The sequence below is a fragment of the Palaemon carinicauda genome, chromosome 17, assembly GCF_036898095.1.
Source record: "Palaemon carinicauda isolate YSFRI2023 chromosome 17, ASM3689809v2, whole genome shotgun sequence".
Taxonomy (NCBI): domain Eukaryota; kingdom Metazoa; phylum Arthropoda; class Malacostraca; order Decapoda; family Palaemonidae; genus Palaemon; species Palaemon carinicauda.
Window position 1 is genome coordinate 53,310,395 of NC_090741.1, and position 21,738 is coordinate 53,332,132.

Sequence of the window (21,738 nt, forward strand, 5' to 3'; positions counted from 1 at the left end):
GAGGCCTGGCGTAATGGCTCGAAGGGAGGTCTCTTGAGAGACCTGAGAACTCGAACCACGTTCCAAGGAGGGGGTCTCACTTCCGACTGGGGGCAGGTAAGCTCATAGCTACGTATGAGTAAAGAGAGTTCTAGCGATGAAGAAATATCCACGCCCTTCAATCTGAAGGCCAAGCTTAAGGCTGAGCGATAGCCTTTCACTGCCGAGACAGAAAGGCGCATTTCTTCTCGCAGATACACAAGGAAGTCCGCTATTGCTGGAATAGTGGCATCGAGTGGAGAGATACCCCTTCCACGACACCAACCACAAAAGACTCTCCACTTCGCTTGGTAGACTCCCTCAGAGGACCTTCGCAGGTGCCGAGACATTCTCTCCGCAACCTGTTGCGAAAAGCCTCTCTCCGCGAGGAGACGCTGGATAGTCTCCAGGCGTGAAGCCGAAGCGAGGCTACGGCCCTGTGAGGGACACCGGAGTGGGGTTGTCTGAGAAGCTCGTGTCGTGGAGGAAGCTCCCTTGGGAGTTCCGTCAGGAGTTGCAGAAGGTCCGGAAACCATTCCGCGTGATGCCATAGCGGAGCTACTAGAGTCATGGAACAGTTGACCGATAGTCTGGTCCTGTTGAGCACCCTTCTCATCAGACAGAATGGTGGGAAGGCGTACACGTCGATGTTGTCCCACCGTTGCTGGAAAGCATCTTGCCAGAGTGCCTTGGGGTCCGGGACTGGTGAGCAGTACAGGGGCAGCTTGAAGTTCAAGGCTGTCGCGAACAAGTCCACCGTCGGGGAACCCCACAAAGTCAGGACTTTGTTGGCTATCTGAGGATCCAAAGACCACTCGGTACTCACTATCTGCGAAGCCCTGCTCAGACTGTCGGCGAGCACATTCCTCTTGCCAGGAATGAAGCGAGCTGATAGTGTTATCGAGTGGGTTTCGGTCCACCTCAGAGTCTCTACTGCAAGATGGGATAGCTGTTGCGAAAAAGTGCCTCCCTGCTTGTTGATATAAGCCACTACCGTGGTGTTGTCGCTCATCACCACCACGGAGTGACCCGCCAGGAACCGTTGGAACTGTTGAAGGGCCAGAAAGACGGCCTTCAATTCTAGCAGGTTGATGTGTAGGCACTTTTCTGATTCTGACCAAAGGCCTGAGGCCCTCTGGTTCAGAACGTGCGCCCCCCACCCTTCTTTTGACGCGTCCGAAAACAGAGTCAATTCCGGGGGAAGGACGAGAAGACTCACTCCCTTTCGCAGGTTCTCGTCGGCCAGCCACCACCGCAAGTCCGTCTGTTCCAGAGACCCCATTGGGATCAGAGTGTCCGGGGAATCGGATCCTTGATTCCACCGGGACTTGAGCCGCCATTGAAGGGATCTCATCCTGAGGCGGCTGTTTGGAACCAGACGGGCCAGGGAGGATAGGTGGCCCAAGAGACGCAACCACGATTGGGCGGGGAATTCTTTTCGCCTGAGGAAAGGTTCCGCCACCCTCCTCAGCCTTGCTATCCGGTCGTCTGATGGAAAGGCTTTGTGGAGATTGGTGTCTATTAGCATGCCTAGATAAACCAGTCGTTGGGACGGCTGCAGAGAGGACTTCTCGAGGTTTACCACGATCCCCAGATCCTGGCAAAGATCTAGAAGCCTGTCTCGGTGTCGAAGAAGGGTCGACTCCGAGTCTGCTAGGATCAGCCAATCGTCTAGGTAACGAAGGAGACGAATGCCGTTCCTGTGCGCCCAAGTCGAAATCAGGGTGAACACTCTGGTGAACACCTGAGGAGCTGTGGAGAGACCGAAACACAGCACCTTGAACTGGTAGATCTTGTTGTCTAGGCAGAATCTCAGGTACTTCCTGGAAGACGGATGGATTGGGATCTGGAAGTACGCATCCTTTAGATCCAGTGTACACATGAAGTCTTGTGGTCTCACCGCAAGTCTGACCGTGTCTGCTGTCTCCATGCTGAACCGGGTTTGTTTGACAAACCTGTTCAGAGCCGAGAGATCGATGACGGGTCTCCAGCCGCCAGTAGCCTTCTTTACAAGAAAGAGTCGACTGAAGAAGCCTGGAGAGCCGTCCACGACCTCCTGGAGAGCACCCTTCTCGAACATGGTCTTGACTTCGGCCTGAAGGGCCAGCCCCTTTGCCGATCCCATGGCATAGGAGCTCAACGACACTGGATTCGCTGTCAGGGGAGGTTGAGATGACGTGAACGGGACGCGATAACCTTGGCCGATCACTGAGATCGTCCAAGCATCGGCCCCGAGATGTTGCCACCTGCGGACGCAACGCTGAAGGCATCCCCCCACAGGTGGACACGCAGGGGGACTGCCACCCCTAGGGCTTGCGGCCGCGGCCGCCACCCCTAGAAGTCTTGCCTCCCCTGGAGGACTTACCATCCCTCTTGACCTTGGCTGGAAAGGGCTGGGGCTTAGACACCACTTTCTTAGCTGCCGGTGCCTGTTTTGGAGCCTTACGAGGCTGTTGCTGCTGTTGTGGCGGGGCTGGAGGCTTATAGGGCCGAGTTGTAAGGGCCCTGTGGAGGAGGGAGTCCGTGCTGGATTTCCTCCACCTCTCAGCCGTTCGCTCCAAGTCTTGAGGCTCAAACAGGCTCTCCCCCAGGAGGGAGGCATGTCGGAGCCTACACACATCTACGGCGGGGACCTTCGGATGGAATCTCTCGGACACAGCATCGCGACGCTTCAACACCGAGTTGGCCCACAGGGTGGTAACCTGGTGCGCCAAGAACTCGATGGAGCGGGTGCCCGAGAGCAAGAAGGTCTCTAGGGCCTTCCTATTGGTCTCCTTGGACAAGTCCTCAGATCGCAATAGGATGCCCAGAGATCCTAACCAGAAGTCCAGCCACGAAGTGGCCTGCATGGCACACTTAGCGACCTTCTCGTGGTTAAGGATCTCTGCCGCCGAGAACGACACCTGCCGGGCAGAGAGTTTCTCCAAGGGAACTCCCTTCGCCAGCTCCTCCACAGAGTGATGGAGAGGAAGAGCGAGGTTGTGCTCACCCAGGATCTCGAAATACCTCCTCTGCTGAAGGCGAGGAGGAGGGATGAGTTTGTTCCCGGCAGTGGAACGACTGGAGGAGGCAAGAAGTGCGAGCTGAGCATTGGCCCTAGCTCTGGCACTCTTCAGCCCCCGAGACCAGGGCAGAGCTGCACTGGTCTTAGGGGCCTTCCGAACGTCGAACACTTCATCCAGAATCGTGTCTTTGCCTTCACGGGGGGGGATGACTGGATCCGTAAGACTGTTAAGTTGCCTTATCAGGCTTAGGACCTGCCAGAAGGCATGTTCGGACTCTTGCTGTTCTCCTCCCTGCGGGCTGGCAGCTAAGTCTCCTGCCCCAGGAATCTCTTCCTGGGGTGATACGTGGACATTCCCCTGGGTAGTCGTGGGTTCCTGTCGAATCCTTGCAGAGGATTTAGGGATGGTCTTGGAATCCTTGGGCTCCCTCCTAGGAGGGATACAGGATACCAACAACGAGGTTCGAGGGGCCCCTTCCTCACGAGACGATTCTCCTGCCTGAAGCGAAGTCTCCCCCCCTGGTGCCGAGGGGAAGACTACCGGTCCACTGGACTCACCTGAGGACGGAAAGGCCTCGTCCACGGGAGAAGGAGAGAGTACTCGTGCAGGAGAGGGGACCCTCGAGACCGACCAACTTCGCCCTGGGGGAAGTCACCATGAAGTCCACTCCTCTCTTTCTCTTCAGCGTAGGAGAGACAGCCGCTGGTTTGTTACCCTGGCCGGCGAGTGCTGGTTTCATAACCCTCACTAACGCCCGTGCCAGCGGACCAAACCAAGTCTGCTGCTCAAAGGACACAGAGTCCGAAATCCTCGCTAAGGTGAAAGGGATCGGGCGATCCTTTGGAGTGGACACGACGGTACCTGCCTGAAAAGAAGGTGGGGAAGAATGCTGTAATGACCTGTCCTCGTCCTGCAATACCAACCTGTGCTTGGATGGAGGTGATCCCGAGTGCCGTCTAGGAGCACGCGTCCCTGCTGCTACCACCGGCTGTGGAATTCGCCGCGAACTATGGTCGCGCGAGGGTGAACGGTCGCGCAAAGGCGAATGGTTGCGCGGGTGATCGCACGGGCGCACAGGCGAGCGGTCGCGCGGGCGCGCAGGCGAGCGGTCGCGCGGGCGCGCAGGCGAGCGGTCGCGCGGGCGCGCAGGCGAGCGGTCGCGCGGGCGCGCGGGCGCGCAGGCGAGTGGGCGTGAGGGTGGGCAGGTAAATGAACACGTGTCCGAGGCGACGAACGCAAGCGATGGCGCGACGGCGAGGGATCGTGCTGCCGCGTAGGTGAAGAAGATCGCTGGCGATAATGACCACGTGATGGTAAGCGATGGCGAGCAGCATGTGTAGGTGAATGATCGCGCGCAATAGGGCGGTCGTTCAGGGTTGCGCGATGAGGAGCAGCATGCGTAAGCGGGCGATCGTTCAGGGTTGTGCGATGGCGAGCAGCATGCGCAGGTGAATGATCGCGTGAAAGGGTGCGATGGTGATCAGCATCCGCAGGAAGGCGATCGTTCAGGGTTGTGCGATGAGGAGCAGCATGCGTAAGCGGGCGATCGTGCAGGGTTGTGCGATGGCGAGCAGCATGCGCAGGTGAATGATCGCGAGAAAGGGTGCGATGGTGATCAGCATCCGCAGGAAGGCGATCGTTCAGGGTGTTGCGATGAGGAGCAGCATGCGTAAGCGGGCGATCGTGCAGGGTTGTGCGATGGCGAGCAGCATGCGCAGGTGAATGATCGCGAGAAAGGGTGCGATGGTGATCAGCATCCGCAGTAAGGCGATCGTTCAGGGTGTTGCGATGAGGAGCAGCATGCGTAAGCGGGCGATCATGCAGGTTCGTGCGATGGCGGGCAGCATGTGAAGGTGATCGCTGGCGAACTGGTGATCGCTGGCGAGCTGGTGATCGTTGGCGAGCTGGTGATCGCTGGCGAGCTGGTGATCGCTGGCGAGCAGAAGGTCGACGCGTGTCCTGTGAGAGGATAGGTTCACGAGCAGGAACGGGAAGATCGCTGGCGCGTTGGCGAACATGTGTTTCTGACACACGCGCAGCACGATGTTGCGTAGCCACAGGACCAGGTGGATGGTGAGCAGGGAGTTCAGCAGGAACTAAAGGGTGGTCAGAGACCGCAGGGCGATGGTCCTCAAATGAGCGCTGACGCTCGGAAGAGAGCTGACGAGCAGGAGAGCGCTGGCGAGGGGGGCGAACCTCAGGAGAGAGCCGACGAGCAGGTGAGCGTCGGCGAGCAGGAGAGTCTTGGCGAGCAGGAGATCGTCGACGAGCAGGAGATCGCTGGCGAGCAGGAGAGCGCTTGTGCGCTGGCCCTGCTCGCGTAAGGGAAGAATCCCTTAGCCCCGAAGGGACCGTTGCCCGTCGGGTGACGAGTTCTCCAGAAGGCGAAGATCCGGCAGGAGATGGTGAGCGGTCTGCAGAGAGGTTCATCGGTTGAGGCTGACGAGGAGAGTCCCCCCCGGAGGACGAAGACCCAAAAAGGCGCCTCTTAGTCCCCCTGTAAGGGGAAGGGAGGCCCTTGTGGCGTAGAGGGCGGTGAGCCTTACGGCGGAGGCGGCCTCGGGGGAGATCGTCGGGACCATCGGTCCTCCGAAGGGGAGTCTCCTTCAAAACACTTCTCTCAGAAGGAAGCTGGGCAGCAGTCGAGACCGAAGGACTCACTTCCCCCTTCGAAGGATGCACGGAAGGAGGAGGAGAGCCTAGAGCACCATCACCAGCAACAGCACCTGCGTCGGAAGGCCCAGCCACGTCGGAGGCCTCTGTCACCACGACGTCGACAATAGACAGAGGGTCTACCTCCGCTACCACCGGCGACTGTTTAACAGCGGCCCCCAACGAGACAAGGTCAATAAGAGCGACCCTGGAGGGCAAGCCCTTAAGCCCCAGGGACGACCAAATCTGTAACAGATCATCACTGGATAAAGTATTATTATCAATAACCTCCCCCGGAGGAGGAGGGGGAACCGCCTCGCTCTTGGAGGCGACGCCCTCTCCCCCCCCCGAAGGTAGGGAAACAGAACAAGGGCCTGCGCTCCCACTCGGACGACTCTCCTTAGGAGGCGGACGAGGGGGAGCTTCGGAGGAGGTTTGGGCGGCGGAAGAAGAGTCCCGAGAACCTTCCTCCTTCAAGGCTAACCCCGGAGGAGAACGGTCTCTCTTGGACTTCTTCTTACGCCGACGGCCAAACCTCTCCCACTGGGAGGCAGACCACTCCCTGCACTCACGGCACATGTTATCCTGGTCGCACCGTCGGCCCCGACATTGAGGGCAGAGGGTGTGAGGATCCGTAATCACGTCCGACATGAAAGTCCCACAAGGACGGCCGGCAACTCCAGGGCATGTACGCATAATAAATAAAAGAAAATAACTGAAGGTCAACTTCCAACCAATCACACAAGCTGAAAAGAAAAAGAAGAAAATTAAAGGCTGTCACGAAGGCGATGAACAGACACGTCTGATCACCGCCGAGCCAAAAGTGAAGTGAAGCAAGTCACCGGTGTGTGGAGGGGGGAGGGGTAGCAAGCTACCCTTCCCCACCCCCCGCTAACTAGCGCGGGGGTAATTAACCCTCGTTAAAAACTATTGGCTCGTCATTTCAGCTGCGCTAAAAGTAAACCCTTTGTAAATAGCGTGGTTTGTATTTCGGTTACGGAACAATGAATGTTTCTGACCATAATAAAGGACGTTCATATTCATGCCCAATCCTCTCCACTGACTTGTGATATCAAGGAACAGGGAATACTTTCGACTTCAAAACTGAATAACATGAAGATGCTGGCGTGCTTTACCATTAACCGCTAGATTGCTTCATTAATTTACTAATAGTCAGCCCTTCGAGGCTCAATACTACACAGTATTCTAGAAGTTTTATTCCAGCTGTGACCAAGATGTGGAATGATCTTCCTAATCGGGTAGTTGAATCGTTTGAAGTTCAAACTTGCAGCAAATGTTTTTATTTTGAACAGGCTGACATAAGTCATTTTATAGTTTATATGTGAAATATCTGTTTTGGTGTTGTTGCTGTTTTTTTATTATTTTATCAATTGTTAATTATTTTTCCAAGTCATTTGTTCAACTTCCTTGTTTCCTTTCCTCACTGGGCTGTTTTTCCCTATTGGAGCCCTTGGGCTTGTATTATCTTGCTTTTCCAACTAAGGTTGCACCTTGACTGGTAATAGTAATTGTAATCAGGGCATGTATCTTTTGAAAGGAAAGAAAATGGAATGGAAAAATCTTTTAATATATTTTGGGGACAAGAATCGATAAATCGACCTTCTGGAGAAGAAGCAATATGAACATCGAGTGAGTATGAGAATTAAAAAAAATATTTTTGGTTACATTTTCTATAATTTCTTTTCTATCTGTTTACTTAAAATACTTTTTTTACAATACTTCAAACCTATTTTAATCTTTTATCTATTTTTTCTTACTTAAAATTCCTTTTTTCAATATTCTAGACCTTATTTTATTCTTTAAGAGGATTAAAGCTAGTACCGTACATAACTAACACTTCCCAAAACTAGACTCCACAGACTGTAGTTTGTATAGAAAACTATATCCTATAGAAAGATTCTAAATATATTTTTGCTAACGAAGCTTCTTGTAGCCAGCTTATTTCAAGAAAATAATATCTAGAATAAAACATTTTACTTTTAAAATCAAAACTAATAACCTACTATATTTATTAGAGTGATAAAATCATATGTATTACTCCACAATCATTGGAAGCGGTAGCTGTATATGTAGTCATCTTCAACAAAATACCTAGTACGCACCAGATTCAGTCTTGTCTAAACTAAAATACGTTGAGCAAAAAAAATACCAGTTACAAAATACCTATTGGCTCTAACTGTTCAGTGTAACCCGCATTTTCACACACCTGCTTAACAGATTAGAAAAACTATAGTTTTGTTCCATACGTGTGCAATTTCTACTGGATCAAACCAAATAGCCATGAGCTTGTCTAGGAAGATTTCACGGATTACAAACAACATAAAAAGTAAACTAAAAATTACAAACGTTTCGAGTGTACTTACGTCCGGGATCGTCACAGAAGTGAAGGTCTATCCTTTCCGAGTAAAAATGATGGGAAGTTTCGGGAACATCATACTTATTAAAGACCTTAGTGATATTAGACTCGGGAGGGGGTGGACGAGCTCCACCTCCCCTCTGTGCATGCTGCCCTCCGCCTCCCCCGGCGCCCAAACCAGTACCTCTCGCATGCTGTGACTGCTGGGCCTGGAACTCTGGTAAGGACTGAAATGCAAAAGATCATTAAGATTAAGGCAGGACCTTTGATCAATAAATAAATATATATCTACCTTGCTTATTAGCAGATTTACTTACCGTATACACGATTGATCAATTGGTACCATTAACAAAATTATACATTAAAAAATAATGGGTTGGTAAAATGAAGAAAGACTTTCAGAGAGACATTTCTATCTATCTTTCCATATTCAAAAGAAACTCCTTTCTTCCATCCTGAAAAGATATCTTGAGTGGCATCTTCTGATAAAGTAATGTAAAAATAAAATTATCAAATTTGAAAATTCCAATAAACAGAGCTTAAGATTAATAAAAATTAGTTCTCTCAGATACCATTTAATGAAAAATATGTACAGTAAGTGCACGACACCTTTAAACATATAAGAGAAGAATACTTTGCTACACCTGCAAGAAAAACAATGATTGATAGCTGCTTCTCCTAGGAGTAGTAATTTCCTAATACGGTATAAACGGGTTTTGACAAAGGAAAAACAAATTTTAGGGAAGGTGCTGTGAACTCTACCAGAAATTTCCTGCGGGAGGCTAGAACAGGGAATCCAATGACAAAAAAGCCATAGAAATATCGTCTTCCCTGTTCCAGGGCCAGAGTATCAACGTGCATAGCACGGACTCGGTGAATATAAAGGAGAGTCATGTTTTATAACACCTCTAATGTTGAAATACATCACTAGTTCCATAATATTGTCTCGATTTCAATTTGATTTGGAGTCTTAAGCCTCATAAATAAAAATATTCACATTCAGGTTTTGCAAGTTGGTTGACTAAGATGCTTTATTTGTGTAATTAAATCATCATCATCATCTCCTATGCCTATTGACGCTAAAGAACCTCGGATAGATTTCGCCAGTTGTCTCTATCTTGAGCTTTTAAATTAACACTTCTCCATTCATCATTTCCTACTTCACACTTTTAAGTCTTCAGTCATGTAGACATGGGTCTTCCAATTCTTCTAGTACCCTTGTGGAGCCAAGTTAATTTGATGAACTAATCAAGTATGGAGTGTCTTTTAATTACTTTCCTCAACAGATTCTGAAAGTGCTTATTAAGTTTTGTATTGGCTTCGTGCTGGATTTCTAAGCATTAAATTCTTGCATATAGAAAGCACTGTTTTAAGTATATCAAGACATATACTTTTCACATTGTGATGTGTTTGTTGCATTTCAAGTTGTCTTTCATGATGACTTTGTTATTTTTTTAACACGGAAAAGTGTTTTATATTACAGTTGTGAGAAGTTCAACATTCTAAAAAGATTGACTGACGTTAGATTTTCATAACGGCCGAGGAGAGCAAACAAAGGTTAATAATGAGCAGAGAGATTAGTTGTGTCTTGCAGAGAGGTTAACGGTATCACATGCCAATACTCACCGGTCAAATCTATAAATATTAACTTATTCAATTTCCTTTTTTATTCTCAGAATGCCAGAAAGTCGGCTCTTGTGGTTGGCAAGTCTGACTGGCCTACCAAGTTGAATAAATAATTGAATTTTACTTTTAATTTGTCGCTTTTCACGTTATCACTCGTGTCAATAAAACTCTTTACAACAGACCTCATTGAAACTTTATCGCTTGAAGAAATTGCTCAAATATTGATCACTATATAAAGTGCCTTACAGAAAGGCAGGGGAAAGATAATATGTATGTAGTGTATAATTTACATAAATTATATGATTAGAATGATAAAATAGAGTTATATGATATAAAGTTTCCAGGGGAAATAAAAGGAAGCGTGTCCTCAGACAATGGTCAAAAGATTATCGGATGAATTATTCTGGGTAACAAAATGTTTCGTTCAGATAAGTCATCTGATGTAAATTATGCGATTGGATGGCGACTGTTGGCTGTATTAATCTATTTTCTGTACTGTACTAAACAGTAAAAGGTACTTTTGTCGATTCATGGCGCGTATCACTCAGCCAGAGGTTCCCCCGCATAGAAAACGGAGGTAGGGTAAACTACACAAAATTCTGGTCGGTTGGGAGCAGGTCCCAGATACTCCTAAGAAAGTAGTTTGAGGTAAGTACTCCGTGTTGGAACAAAGGTACTTTTAAATTCATCATTAGTTCCTTTTAAACATTCTATTTCTTTGGTACTTTATTTGTTCTAACTTATTCCTAAGCCTCAATGTAGGTTCCATCACTCCCTAGCTAGGTTTTAACAGGTAGAAAGCAAAATGTCACAAGCCCATGAAAAATCCCTGACGCTACAAGTGGACTTAGCAAAACTAATCCCGATAACTGCGGATCAAACCTCAAATGAAAAATACAAAGTTTCATAAATGAATATGGCAAAATCCCAAGCTGTAAAAGCAAGCGGCTAAAGCTTAAACATTGAAAGAATAACATAAGACAAAGTGATTAGACTTACACATGTTCCACTACAAATCTTTCAAAACGATACATCAAAAAAAAACTATGCAGGATACAAAATACAAAAATGCAGAAGACAAAGTAACAATATATAGACCAGAATATTTACTCAAGGAAAATACATTCAAATATTAACACAATACTCATTTTTCCAGACAAATACTGTAGTTATATAGTACAACAGTTGCCGCAGTCTGCCACATATTAACCCTTTGCAATGTAATAGTTTTATTTACCTTATCACCACCTAAAATGTTAAAAAACATCTGGGCTGCTGGATTTAACCTTGCATTTTGGTAACTGCTCTGTACAAATAAGAAATAATATTTTGAGCTTAAAAAATTAAAATGACCAGTCATAATTTCTAAATTATTGAATATCGTCACCCTCATAAACTAACTGCCTAAGTCATTTTCTCCACTTGTTGGGAAATCAAAAAAAATCCTTCTCATTTTATAATTCTTTATATCATTGTCTTGAGCTTCAATTCACAAATTCTTAACCCTTTTACCCCCAGGCTATTTGGAAATTTCCAACCCTCAACCCCCAGGGGGTTATTTTTTTCCCAGCACATTTTGCAGTATATTTTTTTTAAATTGCTCTAACAGCCTTAATTTTCATCATAGAGAGGTCAGGTTGGTCTCATTCTCTTGGAAAATGCCTGAATTTTTTCAAAAAATTATCAAAAATATGAAAAAAAAAATTTATAGCCTTTTTTTGCAAGGACGTACCGGTACATCCAAGGGGGTAAAGGGATGTGTTTTGTGAAACGTACCAGTACGTCCTTTGGGGGTAAAAGGGTTAATAGAAGAATTTGTGGATTAGAATTTGTGAATTGAAGCTCAAGACAATGATATAAAGAATTAGGAAATGAGAAGGTTTTTTTTTTTTATTTCCCCACAAGTGGAGGAATGACTTAGGCAGTTAGTTTATGAGGGTGACGATATATGAAAAAAAACTTCATACCTGTTACTGGTTTGACATATGATAATACAGAGTCATCAACTTACAACCTTGATAGGTTCCTAGAAGCTGTTTGTAAGTCGAGTTGTTTGTAAGTCGAGTTGTTTGTAAGTCGAGTTGTTTTGTAAGTCGAGTTGTTTTGTAAGTCGGGGGTTTGTAAGTCGAGTTGTTTGTAAGTCGAGTTGTTTGTGAGTAGAGTTGTTTGTAAGTCGAGTTGTTTGCAAGTCGAGATGTTTGCAAGTTGTAAGTCGAGTTGTTTGTAAGTTGTAAGTCGAGTTGTTTGTTCGAGTTGTAAGTCGAGTTGTTTGTAAGCCGAGTTGTTTGTAAGCCGAGTTGTTTGTAAGTCGAGTTGTTTGTAAGTTGTAAGTCAAGTTGTTTGTTCGAGTTGTAAGTCGAGTTGTTTGTTCGAGTTGTAAGTCGAGTTGTTTGTAAGTCGAGTTGTTTTGTAAGTCGAGTTGTTTTGTAAGTCGAGTTGTTTGTAAGTCGAGTTGTTTGTAAGTCGAGTTGTTTGCAAGTCAGATTTTCTTAAATTTGGGGCTAGAGTATTTTCAACTAACTCGTATGCCTACGATTTTCAGCTGCATAAGTCAACAAATAGTCACATTTCATAAATGTCGTCTTGCTTACTGCATTAACCCTTTTACCCCCAAAGGACGTACTGTTATGTTTCACAAAACTCATCCCTTTACCCCCATGGACGTACTGGTACGTCCTTGCAAAAAAATGCTATAAAAAATTTTTTTTCTCATATTTTTGATAATTTTTTGAGAAAATCCATGAATTTCCTAGAGAATGAGACCAACCTGACCTCTCTATGACAAAAATTAAGGCTGTTAGAGCAATTTCAAAAAAAATATACTGCAAAATGTGCTGGGGAAAAAATAACCCATTGGGGCTTAAGGGTTGGAAATTTCCAAAGAGCCTGGGGGTAAAAGGGTTAAACTACATAGTTTTATACAGTATTTCATTATGAACATTTAATACAATATCTGAGGTTTACGATTTTAGTTGAATTTGTGTTTGTACCTCCAAATGTTTCTAAGTTGAGGGTAGAAGAGACTCTTTAGCTATGGTAAGCAGCTCTTCTAGGAGAAGAACACTCCAAAATCAAACCATTGTTCTCTAGTCTTGGGTAGTGCCATAGCTTCTGTACCATGGTCTTCCACTGTCTTGGATTAAAGTTCTCTTGGTTGAGGGTACACTCGGGCACAATATTCTGTTATTTCTCTTCCTGTTTTGTTAGTTTTTCTAGTTTATATAGGATATATTTCTTTTAATGTTACTGTTCCTAAAATATTCTATTTTTCCTTGTTTCCTTTCCTCACAGGGCTGTTATCCCTGTTGAAGCCCCTGGATTTATAGCATCCTGCATTTCCAACTAGGGTTTTAGCTTGGCAAGCAATAATAATAATAATAATAATAATAATAATAATAATAATAATAATAAAACTGCCTTGTCAGCCGATTCCCCAACCAGTGATTCAACTATCCACTATAGAACTATTGATACCATGAAAAAATATTACACACTGAAAATACACTTAAATGTAGCCGCTAATCTGGATGCACCGAGCAAAATCTTCACACGCTGCACCATTACATCACCACTCGGTGATTATAAGTTTAACGTTTTTGTTCTGAATGGGATAATTATATAAATAAAATCCTCCCCATTCAATGATGCCATGTAAACCAGAAAGTTCGAGCCCCCAAAACATCAACTGACTGCTATAATCCAAGGGCCGACCCCTGGGGTAGTTCCGCTCCCAAGATATCAATATGAAAATTTGCCATATTGTCATTTCCAAAGTCCAAACTGTATCTATTATACATCTGATTGGGCATAAAATTGCTTTTAATGCGGTATCCACCAATGGTCAACATTTACGTATTTCCCAATGAAAATACAGAAATTAGTTACTGTTAAAATCTTATACAACAAAGACATCTTTTTCTGAACTTAATACAAATAGATAAAAATAAAGAAAAATTTTTTATTTTCATTCACTGATCATTCAATTGTTCATACTCAAGTTTACGTAATATTAAAATACCGTACCTCCAATTTCCTAATCGCTTTGGTTTTCTGGGATTGCTGCGTAGCCTTACGGACCAAATCCGACAGGGAATCGATAAAATGGAACGCAGCCGTTAGCTGGGAATCCGTTAAAACCCAGAGGAGGTCGTCCATCAGCAAAACCAAACGACAGGCAACAACAGAACAGTCTGCAAAAAAAGAGATCCAATTTTAGGAAACATACCATTGCTAAAAGAAACTAAACGTTACATGAAAAAGCAGTTACGAATGAAAAGCACATTAACCCTTTTACCCCCAAAGGACGTACTGGTACGTTTCACAAAAGTCATCCCTTTACCCCCATGGACATACCGGTACGTCCTTGCATATAAATGTTATAAAAAATATTTTTTTCATATTTTTGATAATTTTCTGAGAAAATTCAGGCATTTTTCCAAGAGAATGAGACCAACCTGACCTCTCTATGACAAAAATTAAGGCTGTTAGAGCAATCAAAAAAAAAATATACTGCAAAATGTGCTTGAAAAAAAATAGCCCCCTGGGGGTTAAGGGTTGGAAATTTCCAAATAGCCTGGGGGTAAAAGGGTTAACAAAAGATCCGAGTTAAGAGCAGTGGTAAAATAGTATCGGTGCCTTCCTGTGATGGTTGTTTGCAGATACATGATGCTGCATTTTTTAAGGGTGCATTAAATGAAAAATAAATACTAAGGGAAAACTAATAAACATAAGCAAAAGGAATCCTTTAGAATATTTATCATGACTTACCATGTATTTTCTTTTTGATGGTTATTCTACATCTAGCCTGATTGGTGATTAACCTTAAAGGGGTTAAAGATTGGTCCTTGGTCGACCGGGCTTCCACTCGAAGAGTTTGCCACGTTAGCTGAACAAAGTGAAAAATATATTACAAAATGTACAGTAAATATACAAAAATTATCTTAAAAATTTGAGATATCAGAATAAAGAGGTACAAGGAACGAGAAGGAGAGGGAGACCAAAGCGAAGGTGGAGCTGAACAAAGTGAAAAATATATTACAAAATGTACAGTAAATATACAAAAATTATCTTAAAAATTTGAGATATCAGAATAAAGAGGTACAAGGAACGAGAAGGAGAGGGAGACCAAAGCGAAGGTGGATGGACTGTATCAAGGATGACCTTCTATTAAAGGGATTAACCGGGGATGAAGTGTGGGACAGAGGTAGATGGAGAACGCTGGCCAGAAACATCGACCCCACATAAAAGTGGGAAAAGATGCAGACAAAGAAGAAGAAGAAGAAGAATAAAGAGGTAGAATTTAGTCATAAAAGTAGTAGATTATTCAGAAAATTAAAAAGAAAAAAACACAGTAAGAAAGCAAGTAACCCATAAATGAAAACCTCAACCTAGCACGAGATTGGGCACAAGGATATCAAGAGATGAAGAGTGAATAGAAATCCCTTCACATATAACACTATTAAGGGAACATCAATCATCATGATGATTATCATCATAAATCAAGAAATTCATTGTCGAGAAAAAAGTACAGTTGCTCCTCCACAACCCCTGGTATTACATTCAACGTACACCCCACGGAAGACAAAATCCATGGATAATACGAGACCATAAACGGATATTGAAAGACAAATTCATACAATAACATATACCTGTAGTACATTAATGAAATATGACAAGATAGTATAAAACGAATAACATTAATAAAAATTCTTATGATAAAATTTCTCATTTCTCTACTAAATTGATGTCCATATTGTTCTGTTTCTTAATAAGCCAGGCTTAATCAACATTTACTAGTGATATTTTCAAAAATTTTTAAGTTTTCTTTCAATAAATATATGCCCTTAGTAAAGGAAGTAATATTCTAGCAATAAGTGGTAACTGATGCGCCAGTCATCTATGTCTTCCATTTTGAAGTCTAAATTACCCTAATCCACTTGATACACAAGACATTGAAGAGGAGGGTGGGCACATACATACATACATACATACATACATACATACATATATATATATATATATAAATATATATATATATATATATATATATATATACATACATATATATATATATATATATATATATATATATATATATATATATATATATATATATATATATATATATGAACATCAAGCAAGTATCGATATCAGAAATATTATCAATAAAAATTTTTTGGGCATGTGTACCACGGCATCTATTTGTTTGACCACGTGTAGGCGATACCAAGAATGGAAAACTGTATACTTGAATACACATGAGCAAATGAATTAAAAAATAACAGGGAAGAAATGTCAAAATTAAAAATGAAAAGATAACGAAAATATACTTAAATCTACAAACCATAAATTCTATCAAACTGTATATCATTAATAAAAAACACTATCAAAATAAAAAAGAAAGATAACAAAAATATACTTAAATCTACTAACCGTAAATTCTATCAAATTCTATATATCATTAATAGAAAACACTACTAAGTATAACAACTTTGATTCTGTTAATGAAAATGTAGGCAGAAATCACATTACAGTGAGCAGTTACAGTATCTACTTGAAATACATATGTAAATAGATTGGTAAATAGATAGATAGACATAAGTAAGAGTTTAATATAGAAACGTAATTCAAGTTATTGACTTTTTTTGACAAAATGCATCAATAACAAACATACCTCTTTAAAAATAAGCAGCTCTCCTCTATCGGGTTCCTTCAGACGTGTCATACGTAGATCGGCCTTCTGCCAATTTGGGTTTTTGGAGTCTAAAACTATTCTAGAGAGCTGAAAAAGTCGAAAGTCTTTATCAGTAATTTTGTAATGCTTTTCATCCATCCATCCATATACCAAGGCACTTCCCCCAATTTTGGGGGGTAGCCGACACCAACAATGAAACAAAACAAAAAGGGGACCTCTACTCTCTATGTTCCTTCAGCCTAATCAGGGACTCAGCCGAGTTCAGCTGGTACTGCTAGGGTGCCACAGCCCAACCTCCCACATTTCCACCACAGATGAAGCTTCATAATGCTGACTCCCCTACTGCTGCTACCTCCGCGGTCATCTAAGGCACCGGAGGAAGCAGCAGGGCCTACTGGAACTGCGTCACAATCGCTCGCCATTCATTCCTATTTCTAGCACGCTCTCTTTCATAACTGAATAAAATATATAGTTTACATTCAATCACAATCAGCTTAATTTTCTTCCTTTTATACAATGCATAATTCCTTTTCAATACGAGGACATAAACTCTCGGCTATTATTTCACTCACGCAATCGTCCATGAAAAAAGCAGACCACCAATTGACAAAGAATGTACATCAAAGATACCTACATTTATAAAAAAAAAAAAAAAAAAAAAAAAGAAAAAAAAATACTATATTGTACAGTAATAGTTTAACGCTTTACCCCCAGGCTATTTGGAAATTTCCAACCCTTAACCCCCAGGGGGTTATTTTTTCCCCAGCACATTTTGCAGTATATTTTTTTAAAATTGCTCTAACAGCCTTAATTTTTGTCATAGAGAGGTCAGGTTGGTCTCATTCTCTTGGAAAATGCCTGAATTTTCTCAAAAAATAATCAAAAATATGAAAATAAAAAATTTTATAGCATTTCTTTGCAAGGACGTACTGGTACGTAATTGGGGGTAAAAGGATGGCTTTTGTGAAACGTACCAGTACGTCCTTTGGGGGTAAAAGGGTTAAAGAATCATATATACAAAAGATCAGCACTCAAGCTCCTCTCCACACAAGCAAGGACTAAGGGGCTTAACCAAACATCGCCCACCCAACATCCTTAGCTCATAATGATGGTGAGGTTGCAGACACTACAAGAAACTACTGTACTGAGTTTAAGCAGGTCGCTAACCCCAGTCCAGCGAATCAACGGATAGGTTCATTTCCGATAGGCTACCACAACCCTGTATGGAGATCCGAATGAGCCTTTAACCTTCGACTTGACAAATGATAATTTCGTAGTTTGGTCAAAAGATAAATTTTGTGAAAATAAATATGTTCGGATTGTTCTTTTATGATACTGTATGACGTTTATATAAGACTTCCAGTATAGGTAACAAAAGAAACTCAATATGAGTAAATATATTGAAGTCCCTTAGATAAGAAATTTCGGTGTGGAATAAATTATTATTTTACTAAGCGGCTGAAGTCAAAAATGCTCGACTCCGCTTCAATGACCTGTCGTTACCTAGCGTAAATACGGTACCCTTATTAACCCTTTTACCCCCAGGCTATTTGGAAATTTCCAACCCCTAACCCCCAGGGGTTATTTTTTATTCAAGCACCTTTTGCAGTATATATTTTTCAAATTGCTCTAACAGCCTTAATTTTTGTCATAGAGAGGTCAGGTTGGTCTCATTCTCTTGGAAAATTCCTGAATTTTCTCAAAAAAATTATAAAAAAAAAAAAGAAAAAAAAAAAAATTGTAAATAGAAGTTTTTTGCAAGGACGTACCGGTACGTCCATGGGGGTAAAGGGATGGGTATTGTGAAACGTACCAGTACGTCCTTTGGGGGTAAAAGGGTTAACAATTCAACAGCTGTTCAAGTATGGACGAAAGAATCATAATCACACAGGAAAAATGAGATATTAATGAAAGAAATTACTGTGAATCAGATAAATTGAAAACCATTGGGAACAAATTAAAATTCATTAAACTGGCAAAAAAAAAAATAGATTCTCAAAGCCATGTTTACAGATAAAAATCAGGGAAAACAATTAAAGAAATAAATATTTACCGATGAAGTAAAGGCACTAATGTGTGAACAGTCACTTTTAGTTACTCTACTTCTATCCTCAAAACCGAGAATACGTAAGTCTAGAGACATAATTATTATATTTTCATTAATAAAATAAATTTTTGAACATACTTACCCGGTAGTTATATATATAGCATATATTCCCTGCCGTTGACGTCGGGGACGTAAGCTTTATATATAACTACCGGGTAAATCTTGTGTTTAAAAATGATATTTTCATTAATAAAATAAATTTTTGAACATACTTACCCGGTAGTTATATGTAAAGCTTACGTCCCCAACGTCAACGGCAGGGAATATATGCTATATATATAACTACCGGGTAAGTCTTGTGTTTAAAAATCACTATTATTATTATTTGCTAAGCTGCAACCTTAGTTGGAAAAGCAGAATGCAATAAGCCCAAGGGCTCCAACAGGGAAATTAGCCCAGTGAGGAAAGGGAATACGGAAAAAATACAAGAGAAGTTCAAGAAGAATAATAATATTATAATAAATCTTTCATATATAAACTATAAAAACTTGAAAATAACAAGAAGATAAAAACTTCAAATAACAAGAGGAAGAGAAATAAGATAAAATAGTGTGCCTGAGTGTACCCTCAAGCAAGAGATCTCTAACCCAAGAAAGTGGAAGTCCACGGTACAGGAACTATGGCACTACCCAAGACTTGAGAACATTGGTTTGATTAATGAGTTTGTGATGGGACAGAATTTGTATAATTTTGACAGTAATACAATACTACATAATAATGTGTTTTCTTTAACCACTAGTTGAGCTTGCTGAAAAAAAAAAAAACCATCCTACTGGAATGAAACTAGTAATATTAAGATTAACCCTTTTACCCCCAAAGGACGTACTGGTACGTTTCACAAAAGCCATCCCTTTACCCCCATGGACGTACCGGTACGTCCTTGCAAAAAAAATGCTATAAAATTTTTTTTTTCATATTTTTTATATTTTTTTTAGAAAATTCAGGCATTTTCCAAGAGAATGAGACCAACCTGACCTCTCTATGACAAAAATTAAGGCTGTTAGAGCAATTCAAAAAAAAATATACTGCAAAATGTGCTGGGAAAAAAATAACCCCCTGGGAGTTAAGGGTTGGAAATTTCCAAATAGCCTGGGGGTAAAAGGGTTAAAGATTAGCACGAATAGGGCTTACCTGAAAAGTAGCATGGAATGCATGACTTGAAAATGTGATATGAACGGAGTTAACAGTCACTGTCATGCCATCGATCACCTTGTCTGTAAACCCATACTTTCCGCCAGAGCTGTACGACGGTAAGGAAGTCGAACTTGTCTGGGACCGAAGCTCCTGGCAAGTTTCCATCTCCACCAGTACCTCGTCCAAAGTCTGTAAATAAATAAAAGTTTTACTTTTGTAAGAGGTTAGTCTTGTAAACTAGGTTTACTCCCTCGGATTACAAAGTATTTGGAAAGAAACATTAGATTAATCAATGTAAAATAATCATACATACATACATATACTAAGGCACATCCCCCAATTTTGGGGCTCAGCCGACATCAACAAATGAAACAAAAACAAAAAAGGGGACCTCTACTCTCTACGTTCCTCCCAGCCTAACAAGGGACTCAACCGAGTTCAGCTGGTACTGCTAGGGTGCCACAGCCCACCCTCCCCCGTTATCCACCACAGATGAAGCTTCATAATGCTGAATCCCCTACTGCTGCCACCTCGCGGTCATCTAAGGCATCGGAGGAAGCAGCAGGAATGAAATAGAATAAAATTTTCAGGACAGAATTATCACAGCGTATAGTCCAAAATCAGGAATCTGTAATAGGGATGTTTCACACACACACACAAACAAGTTAAATCCAAGTAACCATAGAATGGTGAAAACCAAAATTTGTTTAGATCGAAGGTGAGAAAGAGAATATTAAAAATTTTAAGAAAGTAAATAAACACTCCTGTAATAAGAGAAAAATCTTGTTTCATTATTTCTATTAGCAAAATTATTTCTTATATCAATATTGTAGAGAAATCCTTAGCAATCTTTATCTCAATTGTTGATATTTCCACTTAATCCTTGAAAGCAAACATCTGTTGGTATCCTGTTCCAAGTCTACCTTTCATCATTTTGATGTTTCTTCCTTTCTTTAGTGTTTAAAGGTTTAAAGGTCGCTCATAAATGGCAGAGGCAAGGGACAGTGACATTGCCCTAGCAATCAGGATAATGCCCTAGAGACTGACCATATATTATATGATCAGCGCCCAAGCCTCCTCTCCACCCAAGATAGGACCAGGGAGGGCCAGGCAGTGGCTGCTGATGACTCACCAGATAGACTTATAGGCTCCCCTAAACACCCCAACCTTAGCTCACAAGGATGGTAAGGTTGCAGACACTAATGGCACTAACAAGTCTAAGCGGGACCCAAACCCCCGACAAGCAAACACCAGGCAGAGACGTTACCAATCAGGCCACAGCAACCTCAATTTTAGTCTGATTGTGATTATGTATGTCTTGAGTTTTTAGTTTTTTTATTGCTTTGATACTTCTGCTAATTCTATTTCATATCTCTTGTAATGTAGCTTCATTTCCAATCTTTCTTTATTAGGTTTTTGGTCTTTTTCGATTGTTTTCCTTGATCTAGTTTAGGAACTTTGTCACCTATCTCTTGTGCTGAATCTTGTAATTCCTCCCACGATTCACTAAACACAACTATGTCATCTGAAAATCTCAAGTTGTTATGATATTCCCCATTATTATTAACCCTTTTACCCCCAGGCTCTTTGGAAATTTCCAACCCTTAACCCCCAGGGGGTTATTTTTTTCCCAGCACATTTTGCAGTATATTTTTTTTAAATTGCTCTAACAGCCTTAATTTTTGTCATAGAGAGGTCAGGTTGGTCTCATTCTCTAGGAAAATGCCTGAATTTTCTCAAAAAATTATCAAAAATATGAAAAAAAAAAATTTTATAGCATTTTTTTGCAAGGACGTACCGGTACGTCCATGGGGGTAAAGGGATGGGTTTTGTGAAACGTACCAGTTTTGGGGGGTAAAAGGGTTAATTCCTACATTTTCCCAATCCAAATTTTTAAAAACAAAGCATGATGTGATTAATCTAGAAGAGACGGAGTCTCCTAGTCTAATTCCTTTCTCATAAGGAATTTTCTCACTATCTTTATGTAGTTTTAGAATTGCTGTACATCCTGAATCGATATCTTCAAGTGATCTAACATCACAAATTTTTAAGTAATCTGTATTTTTCCTAACATACTTACCTAGAACTACCTTCTTAGGAGTTACTGGTAACTCTAACCTAACCG

The 21,738-nt window shown here is 42.1% G+C and overlaps 1 protein-coding gene across 4 annotated transcripts in view; it reads right to left on the reverse strand.

Annotated features, from left to right (window-relative positions):
* LOC137656751 (bridge-like lipid transfer protein family member 3B) overlaps nucleotides 1-21,738 on the reverse strand; it is a 153,150-nt gene that overhangs the window by 124,543 nt on the left and 6,869 nt on the right. For 3 of the 4 annotated variants that reach the window (XM_068391005.1, XM_068391004.1, XM_068391007.1), the window contains exons 3-8: nucleotides 19,611-19,802; nucleotides 16,352-16,459; nucleotides 14,446-14,563; nucleotides 13,702-13,868; nucleotides 10,916-10,984; nucleotides 8,060-8,279 (exon numbers count right to left, since the gene is read on the reverse strand). In XM_068391005.1, the coding sequence (XP_068247106.1) occupies nucleotides 8,060-8,279; nucleotides 10,916-10,984; nucleotides 13,702-13,868; nucleotides 14,446-14,563; nucleotides 16,352-16,459; nucleotides 19,611-19,802 (874 nt within the window). The remainder of the gene's footprint in view (nucleotides 1-8,059; nucleotides 8,280-10,915; nucleotides 10,985-13,701; nucleotides 13,869-14,445; nucleotides 14,564-16,351; nucleotides 16,460-19,610; nucleotides 19,803-21,738) is intronic. The other variant, XM_068391006.1, reaches the window with a different exon arrangement.